The sequence below is a fragment of the Bos taurus genome, chromosome 16, assembly GCF_002263795.3.
Source record: "Bos taurus isolate L1 Dominette 01449 registration number 42190680 breed Hereford chromosome 16, ARS-UCD2.0, whole genome shotgun sequence".
NCBI classification, from domain to species: domain Eukaryota; kingdom Metazoa; phylum Chordata; class Mammalia; order Artiodactyla; family Bovidae; genus Bos; species Bos taurus.
The window spans coordinates 52,435,486-52,448,732 of record NC_037343.1 but is presented as its reverse complement, the minus strand read 5'-3'; the positions used below and the strand labels follow the sequence as shown (position 1 = coordinate 52,448,732).

General features: G+C 51.6%; 1 protein-coding gene and 1 long non-coding RNA gene across 4 annotated transcripts in view; one reads left to right on the top strand and one right to left on the bottom strand.

Annotated features, from left to right (window-relative positions):
- The window catches only part of KAZN (kazrin, periplakin interacting protein), a 1,332,513-nt gene that overhangs the window by 1,269,667 nt on the left and 49,599 nt on the right, over window positions 1-13,247 (top strand). For all 3 annotated transcript variants that reach the window (XM_024976842.2, XM_024976843.2, XM_005217212.5), the window contains 4 exons: window positions 3,040-3,229; window positions 4,949-5,079; window positions 7,995-8,045; window positions 9,430-9,553. In XM_024976842.2, coding sequence (XP_024832610.2) covers window positions 3,040-3,229; window positions 4,949-5,079; window positions 7,995-8,045; window positions 9,430-9,553 — 496 coding nt within the window. The remainder of the gene's footprint in view (window positions 1-3,039; window positions 3,230-4,948; window positions 5,080-7,994; window positions 8,046-9,429; window positions 9,554-13,247) is intronic.
- On the bottom strand, window positions 7,339-9,498 carry LOC132342481 (uncharacterized). Its single transcript, XR_009490877.1, has 2 exons — window positions 9,413-9,498; window positions 7,339-9,108 (listed from the first exon to the last, which is right to left on the bottom strand). It is a non-coding gene; the product is annotated as an uncharacterized lncRNA (long non-coding RNA).

The window sequence follows — 13,247 nt, the reverse complement described above, 5'->3', positions numbered from 1 at the left end:
CAGAGCTGGGCTCAGATCCAGGCTGTCGGATCCCAGAGCCCAGGCTCCAAGGTGCTATACTAGGCTGCCTTGTCGCACAACTCCAGGGGGTGCACTTACAGACAATGATCCCTCTCAGTTCCCCATCTTACTGTGAAGACCCTGAGGCTCAGGGTGGTGGAGTACCTTGCTCCAGATCACACAGCAAGTCAAATAATAGAAATGGAGTTTGTACCGTGTTCTGTCTGACTTTTGTCACATGAGGGTGTTTGAGCCAATTCACTGGTTCCCAGGAGCTCAAAACTGTGGGTTCAGGGTGTCCAGCAGGGCGTGTAGGCTCAGAGAGAAGAGCGAGCTCCTAGTGTTGAACTGCATTCGGTGGAGGAGATTAGTAGAGAAATGTGCAGATTGCCACCAAAAAAAAAGAAATGATCCAGGGCAGCAGCGAGAGAGAGAGAGTGAGTGTGTGTGTACATGCAAGTATTTTAAGTTAGACTATGTGCCTCATCTGCACTTCACATCTCTGTTTTGCTCAGTCTTGGAAATTTAAACTCATGAGTGGACAGTTTGTCACAGGTTCCGGTGCTCAGAACTCACAGACACACCCGCCCCGTCCTGCAGGACTAAAGGTAGGCTCCTCCACATTGTCAGGCCGTAATAATGCCAAGTGGCCTGCTGAGTTATTCACAGAAGGTGCTGCTCTCAGGCCTAGACAGAGGTGAGGCTCCACCTGGGAGAAGGAAGCCAGGTGGGGACAGGAGAGTGGTCCTGCCCAGGCCTCTTTCTACGCTGCCTCAAGGGGCTGCTTATTTCAGGGGATGACTTGGACTTGCCTGTGCTTTCCATGTGCGTGGCTGGGGGTGTTTGCAAGAGGGCAGAGCTGAGAGTTAGCGATGATGGCAGACTGAACGGGCGCTCGCTTTCCCCCAGCGTCCACCCATCTGGCAGCCAAGATGGATTGGGCAGAAGGAAGCCAGGGAGTGGGGCAGCCAACTACACAGAGCAGAGCCAGGATGGAGGGCTGGGAGGCCAGGCGCACAGACACCTGGAGGGGAGAGCAGATGTGGTCCCCAGTGAGGCGCGCTGGTCCAGGAAACGAGTCCGTGATGCTGGTGGGCCTGCTGCAGGCACGTGGCAGCTCCAAGACACAGCCGGCCTGGCTCCTTCCTTCAGTAAAAGGATTGCTCCATTGTTCCTGTAGTAAGTGAACAGCACAGATTCCCTGGGCTGTCTGCCTGGACGTGGCAGAGACCTGCTTCCACTCCCTCTGCAGTTTTCCTGAGTGCTTCGCTCGTTGTGCCCAGCCCCAAGCCAGGTGCTGGGGATCCCGTGGTGACCAGCCAAACCCTACTCTCTGCCTCATGGATTCAGAGGCTGCCTCACTTGTGCTGGTTATTTCCTTGCCCCAGAGGAGAGTGGGTACCATAGACAACCATGGGGCTCCCAGGCTTGGGGCCCAACTTTGACATCGTACCTGCTGTGCACTCCTGGAGAAGTTACTTAACCTCTAATTTCTCCTCCGGCAAGCACAGCTAATCCTGCACTCCCTGCTTGAGACCCAGGGCTGTTACACTTGAGCACATGACAGTTTTCTAAACCAGGTAGAGATTATTACCTGGCTGGTGGATGAGGAGCTGACTCCTTCAACTCAGCCTCTCTTTGCCAAGGGGGTTTATATTCCCTGGGGGCTGGCAATGGAAGGGGAGTGATTTCATAGACTCCTGGAGTATCCAAGCTACAGAGAGCCCTAAAGATTGGTCCAAGCTTTTCATTACACAGATAGGGAAACTGAGGCTCAGAGAAGGCAGTGATTTATCTAAAATAACACAGCTGGTCAATGTGATGAGGCTGTATCAGGCTTTAGGCTAAGGACTTCATTTCTCAGCTGGACTCTCTTTCTCTGCCTGGAGGAGCCCAGGGTCTTGGGGTATGGAAAGTTCTGGAGCTAGGAGAAAGATGAGATGAAGTCTTTCCATTTCATCTGTGTTCATGTTAGGGGCAAAGCCAGCACTCATGGTGGCTCTGCCATTTGTTCTCAGTTACAGCCCATGGGCCCCTCCCCTGGCATGAGCCTGGGGAGTAAGTGGGGAAGCAGAAGTTGAATATGATGGTAAGTACACATTAATACTTTTCTAATATGTACCCTTTTCTCCCCTGAATAATTTGGGACAACTTCTAATAAGACCCCCTATACCCTGGTGGGGAGCTGACCCAAAGCTAACCCAAAGGTCCATAACTTCAGTCAGGAGACAGAGAAAGGAAGAGCTGTCTGACTGTTCATCTGCCCAAACTCAGCCCCACACCTGTGTCCCGGGCTTCCTTGTTTCTCACGTGTTCTCATGGAATCCTGGGAGCCAGGCTGAGGGTCTGCCCTGTTCCCAGCCTGTGTTGCATAGAACCTTGTGAAGGAGCCATCACAGGTTGAATTTGAGAGGAGATAAGGGGATAACAGAGGATGAGATGGCTGGATGGCATCACCAACTCGATGGACGTGAGTCTGAGTGAACTCCGGGAGTTGGTGATGGACAGGGAGGCCTGGCGTGCTGCAATTCGTGGGGTCGCAAAGAGTCGGACATGACTGAGCGACTGAACTGAACTGAAGGGGATAAAGGGTCAGGAAGGAGGGCATGGTAACCCACTCCAGTATTCTTGCTTGGAGAATCCCATGGACAGAGGAGTCTGGTGGGCTACAGTCCATGGGGTCGCAAAGAGTCGGACATGACTGAAGCAACTTAGCACAAAGGAAAAGAGGCAAAACACCACTTTCTTACCATCTCATTCAAATCCCAGCTGGTCCTTAGAGAAACCAAGAGAATGGGTGCTAAGTGTGTCCTCCATCCCCCTTTGTGGTCTGACTGTGTGTCAGCAGGAACTAAGGGATAACTAACCCCAGAGCACACCCTAGGTGATGTGCTGATTGGCAGGTGGTGCAGAGCTGGACATGCCCTGGTGTGTCAGATGCCTGGCTTTCTCAGGATGGTGGGTGATGGCCCAGCAGTAGGTGGAGAGGAGTCCCCATGATCACATGGTCTTCTTCCTGTTCCCCGGCTCTCTCTCCAGGCCAAGCAGTCCTTAGCCACACTGACCAAGGACGTCCCCAAGCGGCATTCACTCGCCATGCCCGGCGAGACGGTGCTTAATGGCAACCAGGAGTGGGTGGTGCAGGCAGACCTCCCGCTGACTGCAGCCATCCGACAGAGCCAGCAGACTCTCTACCATTCACATCCCCCCCACCCTGCGGACCGGCAAGGTGAGTCCAGCCCAACCTAGCCCAGCCACGGCTGTGGAGGCATCTCAGGAGGCGAGCATCCTCTTTACACACTGTCTCTGCTTTTGGGGGTGTGTGGGGCAAAGGCCATGGCTCAGGGTAACTGAAAAATCAGAATGATGGAACTCAAGTGTAGCTGGCTACCAAGGTTCAGATAATATCTGGGTCTGACTCGCTCCATCTCTCAGCTCTGCCTGCCTACATTTGGCCTCATCTTTAGACTACCTCTTGCCACAAAGCAGAAAACAGTTTCCAGCAGTTTCTGGCTTTTAGGGCCCCTGCGGCTCTAAACTCTTCAGAGAAATCTTTCTCAGTGTGTATAGTAAATCCCAAAGAAGGACTCTGATAGGCCAGCCAGGGTCACATGCCTATATCCAAACCAATCACTGTGTCTAGGGAGTGGTTACACTGATTGGCCATCCAGGTCATATGCCCACCCCTGGACCAATCACAGTGTCGGGCCGTGGATACCCTGATCCTCCCGTCTGGATCACATGGGCATCCTTTGGCGGAGGAGATAGTGAGACTCCCTTGATTGACAGCTCCAGGTAATCACTGGATGTGTGGGGAGGTTAGAAATAAATGTTAGGGGTGTTTGCTCCAGGCACTGGTGGGGAGAAGGGCTCAGCCTCTAGTCAACATCTAGACCCACCAGCTACAGTACAAACGCCAAACCCCTCTGCACATCTGCAGCACACTTGGCTCCATTTTTTTGTCCCTCCTGTGAGTGGCATTTATGTGACAGGTGCAGATTGGAGACAGGCAGCTGGCTTCTGGAGCCTGTGGTTCCTGCTGTCACCTAGCTAGGAACCCAAGCTTCTGACTCCAAAGGCACCCACCCCACCCTACCCCACCCACTCCTCCATAGGGCCCCTGGCAGCAAGGATCGCTTCTCAGTAACGCAGCCCTCACTGCAGGCGCCGCCTGCACACCATAGGCCCTCAGTCTTGTCCAGCAGTAAGTGCTTCCTCCCTCCAGGGCCAGCGCCTACAGCCAGGAGAGCGATCTGCTGGAGGGACTCTGGTGGGCTTATAGGCATTCAGCTGCTGTGACATGAGCTGAGGCTGGGTGGAGGTGGGCAGGGCTGAATCCCTTCGCTTGCGGGAGGACTGCATTTCTACCCCCAGGTAAAGTGAGACCAGTTGCCTGGCTCTCACTGCAGTGAGGAGTGGAGGCCATCTGGGAGACTGCCATGGTCTTCTAGGCAAGAGACAGTGGTGACCTGGGCTAGGGTAGTGGTGGTGGGGCTAGAGAGAAGTGGCCAGATTTACAGCTGTGTTTGGAGGTGCTGCTGCTGATTGGCTGGGGTGATGGAATGAGAGGGAAAGAGGAGCCAGTGGTGGCTTCAAGGCTTCTTGCTTGGGAAGCTGGTATTGACCAGCTGTTAGGATTGCACCAGGTCTAGGTAACATCCAGGCAGTGGGAGCATTGTGAAAAACAATCACCAAGGTGCCTGCAAACTTTGCTCTTCTCTTCATCCTGGTTAGGAGGGGGCCTATTGGATCCAGGGACTGGAGATTCTTGCCAGCAGCAGCTCTCTGGTGATGTGTGGGACTGTGGAATAGAGGGGTGGAGAGCGGGGCAAGTCTCTTCTATATGTCTCAGTGCTCCCATCTGTATAATGGGTGGAACAACCTGCAAGGCAGTGAAGCCACAGATATCCTCTCCCTCCCCCACTCACCAACTGTCCCTGCTTTCCAGCGGTCAGGGTGAGCCCGTGCCACTCCCGGCAGCCCTCTGTCATCTCCGACGCATCTGCCGCCGAAGGCGACCGGTCGTCCACGCCAAGCGACATCAACTCCCCCCGACACCGGACACACTCCCTCTGCAACGTAAGGCCAGCAGCCGCAGGGCCCGGGCCGTGGGCCCCCCTGGAAACCTCAGAGGTGGGGGTGGAGGGGTGAAGACCTACCCGCTGTTTCCTCTCGTCCACCCAGGGAGCATTCTGGCGGAGGCATTTCCTGTTCTGTTCTTTCCTTTTGCAAGAAGAGATGGATGTGGGGAGAGAAAGAAATGAGGCCTGTTGGCTCCTTGTGTCCGGGAGGGCGAGGAAAATCCAGAGGAAGGCGGGCCTGGGTCGGCCACAGGGGCTGAGCAGCCTGGGCTTACCTGTGGTGGGCTGTGTCTGGGACCATGGGCGTCTCCTCCCAGACTACCTTCCGAGCTTGGGATCTCACCACCACCACCACTCCTATTTCCCTGTAGAACCAGCTCTTGATCCTTCATCCAGGAATCAGCCAGACTTTTTTTTTTAATCTCTGGGAGTTTTTGCATGTTTTGCTTCTGGAGAGGCATCCAGTGAATTTGTTCCAAGTTTGTTTGCTTTGCTTGCTCGATCACATGCTTTTTGATTGTATACTGAGTCCCAGCTACCAAGAGGTGCAGGTCAGTAGCCACCTAACTCTTGATGACTGGTGGGGAGACAGGCTTCCCAGGAATGGGGGTGGTGAACAAAGGCAGGTGGGTCAAGCGTCTGAGGACAGGAAGCCTCCACATCGAGGCTCGAACACGAAACACTGGGATCAGGGTACGGGGCCCACTTTTCCTATTTGTTCCATCATGTGGTTGATAATCCCTGGGGCTCCCCTGCCATCTCCTAAAGACACAGCAGAGTCAGGTCTTCAAATGCATGGACAAGCTTTCTCAAAGACTTAGTTTATGTTGTTCTATTAACCAGTGAGATGGATAATAAAAAAGAAATGAGGTGGATACAGTGGGAGAGGAAGACAGAATAACTATTGCTTGCCGGTGGGGTGATTATCTACCTGGAAAACCTCAAGAGAATAACCTGAAGTCATTACACTAATAATGAGAAGTATATATCAGTACTGGTACAATATCAATTGATAAAAATCAGTAACTTTTCTATATTAGTAATCATAATGGAAGCAATTTTTTTTTCCAAATCTATAGTAACAATAAAAAGCACTTAATAGCTAAGACTAAACTTGAAATGAGTTGCCTCAGCCTGGTGGTGTGGGTGACAGAGACTGCTGGCCGGGGCCTCTTGAAGCCACATGAGGATGGGGAGGGGGCCTGAATCCCACTCAGGACTGGGATTCTGTTTTCACCTGGGCTTGAAGGAAGCAATCTGTTCTTCTCTTGTTCCCAGGAGAGAATTCTGGTGATAAAGGCTGTCCTTGCAGAGCCAAGGCAAGGAAGGTTTGGCCGGTAGAGGGGCCTCTGACATTACTGTCTTTCTGAGGAGTCAGTGCTGAGGTATACCTACAGCCAGCACTGCCGTGCATTCTTAGTGTGGGCCAGATACCCTGTAGTATCTGAGCACACCTCAAATAAGACCACCTTCCCAAGGGCCATATTTTGCCTTCCCAATGGGGCTTTGACAGTCAAAATGCCACTGGGAAATCCACCCTGCAGAAAGTGTTCTTTAAAGGCCTCTGAATTGCATTTGGCTCAGATCTAGCCTTTTGCACAACTTGGCCTTGGCACATAACCTGCTGCTACAGAGAGCAGGTCTGGCATGTTTATTCCCAAGCTCACTACACAGGGCCCTGCTGCTAGGTGGTGGGTGCTGTGATAAGCCAGTCTGTATGTGGGTATTCCAGTGGGCTCTAGCCTCATTCTCTCACCGATACATTTGGCAAAGATGGCCCTACACAGAACCAACCTACCTTAGCTGCCTGGCAGATAGATAGATTCTGTTTGCAAACCTTGAGATGGGACTAAAGACTAAACTACTGTTTGTTCCATCCCTGCCCTCCCTCAACCACCTTCATCCCCCATCTCAACATATGTGCATACAGGTAAGCCAGGAAGAACCTGAAAATAGCTCCAGGTGTAGCTCTGTTCTCAGGCATCTGACCTGATACCTGCAAGAACAGCCTGGCCTGGAATAAGCAACCCCCATTCTTTCATGCTCTGGTCACTTACTTAGAGCAGAGGTGGGAACTCAGCACAGAGAGGCTGGAGAAGATGGACATTCACTCACGTGACACATGGTTTGTTTCTTGCCTTTTACTAGCAATTCTGGAAATGAGCACCAGAAGTCACCCTAGTAATGACTTTTGTGATCCCAGTGATCTGTGCCCCTACCCCAGGCAGGGCAGATTGATTCTGGGATATGATGAGGGCTTTTGCATACTCAGAGGAAGGAGCACTAGACCAAGAAAAAAACAGATGGTCTTGAATTTGAGTTGTAGCTCTGGTTTTAATTAGCTTTATAATGTTGGACTGTCTGGAACCTCTCTGTGTATCTGTAAATCAGGCTAATGAGCCTTGTCTGCCCCTCCACACAATAAGACATTTATTGTGTTATTCGTGGGGGAAATATTAATAAGAGGCTGCATAGTCTTACAAGTCTTCCTGTCCCAAAATTCTTTATTTTTGTGCTTTTCTGTAAAGTTATACTTCTTTAGGAAAAGCACCAAGTGTAACCAACTTCCAGTTTTAACTCAGTGGGTCAATTAGGAGAGGAACTTGGAAGCCTTTGAGTGACAGATATGTTGGTCAGAGGGTAATAGGGGTCAAGAAGCCAGAACAGGCAGATCCCCTCAGGGCCCTCTGGCCAGGATCCCTGGTCCAGGCAGCATCTCCATGAACCCGAGGTGCCATGACTGAGCCATTGGGAAGTGTCTACTTTCGGGGTGGAGGGCGGATTCCCCAGAGGCAGGGCAGTCCCTCAGGGATGACTTCCTTCCACGGAAAAGCCCATGCTCCACGGGCCACCTCTGTTCTCATATGTTGTGTGTCTCCGCTGTTTCATCTTCCTCCTCTCCTTTGGCTACAGGGCGACAGTCCCGGCCCAGTTCAGAAGAACCTGCACAACCCCATTGTACAGGTAGGTGTGCTTTGCCTGGCCACTCAGGCCCTCCCTGCACCCTTTCTTGACCGTGACTTCACTTGTTCCCCTGGGCCCTCAGCATCCCCACATCCATACGTGGGCACCCAGGGCAGAGAGAAGTTAAGCCACAACCTCAGTCACGTGGGTTGGTGCAAGAGCTGGGCTCAGTGCCTGGGTTTGCCCTGTTACGTCCTCTTCCAGATCTGTGGACCTACTAAGAGCATCCCACATCCTCCATGCAGCCCTGTTGAGCCTTGGGCTCTTTGGACCTCTTGCTCCAGGAAACTTTTTAAAATTCACTTTTAACATTTCAGTACACTATCTTAAGAGTGAGAAAGGGGCTGTAGGGAGGAAAACATGGATATGAGGCTCAGAGGAGTTCTCCGAGGTCAACTCTCTCATCCTGGGGTTCCCACATGCTGATCTGGACTGCTTGTCTGCACCAGGGTCTGCCAGTGAAGATTTTCCTATTGCAGATTCCTAGGCCCTTCACCCTAGAGATTCTAATCTGCCAGGCTGGGGTGTGGGGAAGGTGACTGGAATTAAGGTAATTCTGATGTGGTTTGAGGAACCATTACTCTAACCTCCACCTTTTTGACCAATAGCACTGTCCTGCATCTTTGTATAAAATACTTGACTGTTTGCAAAGCTGCAAGCCCATAGTTATCCTGAGAGAAAGATCTCCTTCTAATCATTGTTTTTGTCATTATTAACAATCCCAGCATCACAAGATGAGAAAACTGGGCTCAGAGAAGGTGGGGGCTCTCCAGGTTTCCCCGGGTAGTGACATAATCAAGATCAGAACCCAACCCTGGCCTCCCGGCTCTACCGAGGCCAGTATTGCTTCTTGTCAGTACAAGTATAGTACTTGCCAGACCTGGGAACCTTAAGGTCCAGGGTCTTTGCTCTTGGCTGACATGAAGCTTAGGTTTTCTCCTCCCTAGTTGTCCATGTTCTCCTGACGCCCCCTTTTCCAAAGGGCTCATCTCATGGGTCCTGTGGCCAGCCGTGGCAGCATGCATGGGTGTGCTTCTGCAAGCCCTCTACAAGCACAGGAAGGCTGTGGACAACACACTGAATTTAAATAACAGTACAAACCCCAACAGCAGCTATCACGAATGCTTATTAGGTGCCAGGCGCTGTTCTAAGCGTTTTTTTATCTTCACTTTAGTGACATCCTCATGACAGTTTTGGATGGGTCCTAGTGTTGTCCCCAAGAGGTTCTGTAACAGGCCCAAGTCCGCTCAGCGAGTGAGGGGCAGACCCTAGCATCTTTACCCACGGATGCCCCCCCACCCCCACCCCTCCCTGTCTTCCGCCCCAGCTCAGCTTTTCTTTGTTCTTCTCCCCGCCTCATCCATCACCTGGCCGGACTCCGCAGTCACTAGAGGATCTTGAAGACCAAAAACGGAAAAAGAAGAAAGAGAAAATGGGATTCGGCTCCATCTCGCGTGTCTTCGCCAGAGGGAAGCAGCGGAAGTCCCTCGACCCCGGCCTCTTTGATGGTACCGCCCCTGATTATTACATAGAGGAGGACGGGGACTGGTGATACCCGCCTCCCTTCGCCTGCTGCCCGGCGGGCGTGTCTGTGCGTGTGGACGTGCGTGCGAGTCGGGGGTGGGGGGGGTGCGGCTGGGCGTGCGTAGCAGTGCGTGTGTGCGCGATCTCTCGCGCACGTGGGCGCGGGTGTGGCCGAGCCTGCTCGCGCGGGCCCCTCCCCTGCGTCGTCACCTCTGTAATTGATGTACATACTACAACCGTGTGTGAACATGTCAACTCTCTGTTGTCCTCGGAGCGATACAGTTGTGTTGTTAATCTGGGTTTGTTTTTGTTTTTTTTTTTCAATGTGTTTTTTTTTCTTCTTCTTTTTGTTCGGTTCGTTGGGGGATTTTTTTGGTCCCTTTCCCTCCCTGCCTCCTTTTTATGAAACTTGAAAACTTGAAGGACTGCTGTGTATTTGTAAATAACAAAACTATTGTGCCCTCTGTGCTTGTAAATGTCCCTCGTCCAAACTGCTACTTCTGGAGCCCGTCTCCCTGAGGATGTGGTCTGTTTTTGATGTTCCCCCCCTTACCCCACTCTGCCTACCCCTTCCAGTGTGAACGCGTGGGACCAGACCCTGTTCTCGGGCACACCCAAGTCACTTTAACCCCAAAAGGCCATCATCATCAGGGTAAGGTCCACTCTCCACAGAGACTTGCAAGCCTGGCCAAGGGGCCCTGTCCTGGCTCGGCTTGTCAGAGGCCAAACGGGCTCTTTTTAATGGCCTGCCGGTTTTTAAATTGCATTGCCGTTTCTTTCTTTACGGGGAAAAGAAAATTGTTCCGTTTAATTTATTTGCACAAATGCAGAAGACTTATTCTAGCTAAATTATTACATAAATATCGGAATGTATATTTTTCCACGGGGGCGGGCGGGAGGCGGGTTCTCTGTTGACTTGTGTGTTCTGTGATCATGCTGCTGCCAAGCTGCGCAAGGTAGAGTTTAGGGTGGCCAGAACCAGGGACCATTGGATTTCCAAGCTCGCTTTTTTCTGTTCGTTCTTCTTCTCTCTCCCTCATTGTCCCGCCCCTGCATGGAAAGTACGCTCCGCCTTTCTCACACCTAGAGCTCTCTCCAGGCCTTTCTATACATATTTATTTATCTGAAAGAGCACTGACCTCAGTGAGCAGAGCGCCTGATGTCGTGGTCCCCTTCTCTTGGGTCTGTCTTTTGAGAGAGGCTGAATACAGGGCAAGACAGCCGACCGCATGACCACAGGGTAGGACCCCAGGGACACTCGGCCCAAGTGGGTTCCCCAAGGGTCCTGGAGCAGCCCCCATTCCTCCCTGCAGCTGTGTCTCTCTCATCCTTGGTTGATTCTGCACATTGGCCAGGCAGGTGCCATGGGGGAGGCACCCATCTCGAGGGGGAGGGCTGTTGGAGACACAGCGCCCAGCACCTCTGCCCTCCCTCTTCTGGTTGGCTCCTCCACCCACACCTCACGGAGTCTCTTGGGATTCCTCAGACCCTGTCGTCCAACTGTCACAGCAGCTTGAGCCCACTCAGCCCAGGAGAGAAGGGCTGGCAGAAACGCCTGCCTCTCTGGGGAGCAGTGTTGATCCCTGTGAGGCTTCACCAGCAAGGAACTGTGAGCATCGTAACGCCAGGTGAAGGAGAACATGTGAGCTTCTAAGCCAGGGTCTCCCATGGCCTAAAACTAGCCTTTCCTTTTCTTCTGACCTGTGAATTCCCGCTCTGAACCACCTTAACTACTAACAGCTCAGTTCACACACCCTCTAAACAACAGTAGTTGCGCTTTCTGCTAACCGTAACGTTTGCAACTCTTACCAAGAAACAGAGATTTTTAAATGCTGAAGCATCTCTTATCAGAAGGGATAGGATATTTTTTCCAAAGTCTCTAAAACAGAAAAGCCCCAGTCAGCTGCTCCCTTTCCTTCTGACCTAATGGGGTTGGAAAAGGTACCTAAAGTAGGCAGGGTACCTACTAAGGATCTTTCTGGGCTCTGTTGGCTGAGCCATTTCACCGAGCCTGGCGGCGAGGGAGAGCAGCTGGAGCGAGAGAGATTTTAGGAAATGCTTTTCTCCCCCCATGAATTTTTTTTTTCTTTTAGTTGATTTTTATTGTTTTGCCCTTTACTTACAAGAAAATAAGGTTGCAACCCCTCCTGGTAATAATGATTTAGTAGTTCCTTTTCATTTCAGTTTTTGTAAATTAGGAGATAATTCTAAGAGTTACTAAGGATGATTTATTTAAGAGAACTACGTCAAATAGCGAATGAGTTATGGGTAACATTAGATGAAAATAACCTTTCCCGTGGGAAAGGTTTCTTGAAGGCATGGATGCAAATATAAAATATAAACAAAAAAATCTAAATAAAGCTTATTTTAAAATATGATCGAATTCTATGTTATTTGATTGCTTCTATCTTACTCCGGGTGGGAGGCAAAGCCCGGCATGACCTGCCCCTTGGAATTTCAGGGCTGGGTCCTGTGGGGGTGATGGGAGGGGCCGAGGAAAGCTGGCTGGATTCTGGGCCCATGGAGGGGCTGAGGCTGGGGTGGCCTCCCAGAAACATCTCATCTTTGCCACCCTGACTGTAATTTGGAGGAGCCATCAGCATCCAGGGCTGCCTGTGGTCCTAAAGCACCACCTCCAAGCCTGGCGCCCTGACCCTGCATTCTCCAGCCCAGTGGCCCCAGTCAGCTTTCATCTGCTTCCTTCTCCCCCCAGCGCTCCTTCAAAAGACCCAAAGCGGGGCCCTGTGAGTTTGGGGCACATTACTTCCTGAAGACCTCAGTGGGCCTCTGCATTGTCCTGACTTCCTGCCTTCCCTGGGGACCGAGAGGAGCTTGAGAGAGAAATTAAAGGAGCCACAGGGCTTCCCTAATGAAGCCAGAGTGGGCTGGTCTTTTCTGAGCCCCATGAGACCGCCCCCAGATGCAAAACCTAGTCCTCCCGCAATGAAAACCCCGCAGTATAGCCTGAGAAGAGGCCACCTGGATACCCCAATCCACAATCGCAGCTGTGCCTTCAGCCTCTGCCTCCCAACTTAAATCCTCTCCAGCAATAAGACTGGAAGACGCCTTTTTAACCCCCCTTGCGTTTCTACTAGAAGAAAGCTCAAAGTACCATAAATGTATAGACCATGCCGAGAAGTTACAGAGTGCAGGACTGCCAGGAACTGAGGGGCGTGTGCCCCAGTAGCTGTCAACCTGGCCACACATTAGAATCCCCTGCAGAGCTTTCAAAACAAAAAATGACCAATGCCAGGTGCTATATTGCTGAATCAGTGTGGTAAAATCTCCGATACAGCCAGGGTTGAGAACCACTGGGCTTATCTGAGGAACGTGAATGGCCCGAACACACGTGCCACAGCTCCTCTCTCCCTGGTCTCAAAATAGACATCACAGAACAATTAAAGAGCCCTTCTCACCCAGCCCCAAATGACCTCTCATGTCTTCACTTTACAAAGCCTCCAACAGCCACTGCCAATCAATCAGCATTGGCATTCAAAGAGAAAGCCAATTTGCCTCCCCAAAACTAACCCAACCCCTTACACTGAACAGATGAGGGAAAACTTGGCCCAGAAAGGAGTGATTTGGCTAAGATCCTTGCCATCGGTGTTGCAATACCAGGGCCTTCTCAAGGGCCAGGTCACACCTGATTCAAATCCACAGAGCTCTACTCAAAAGCCA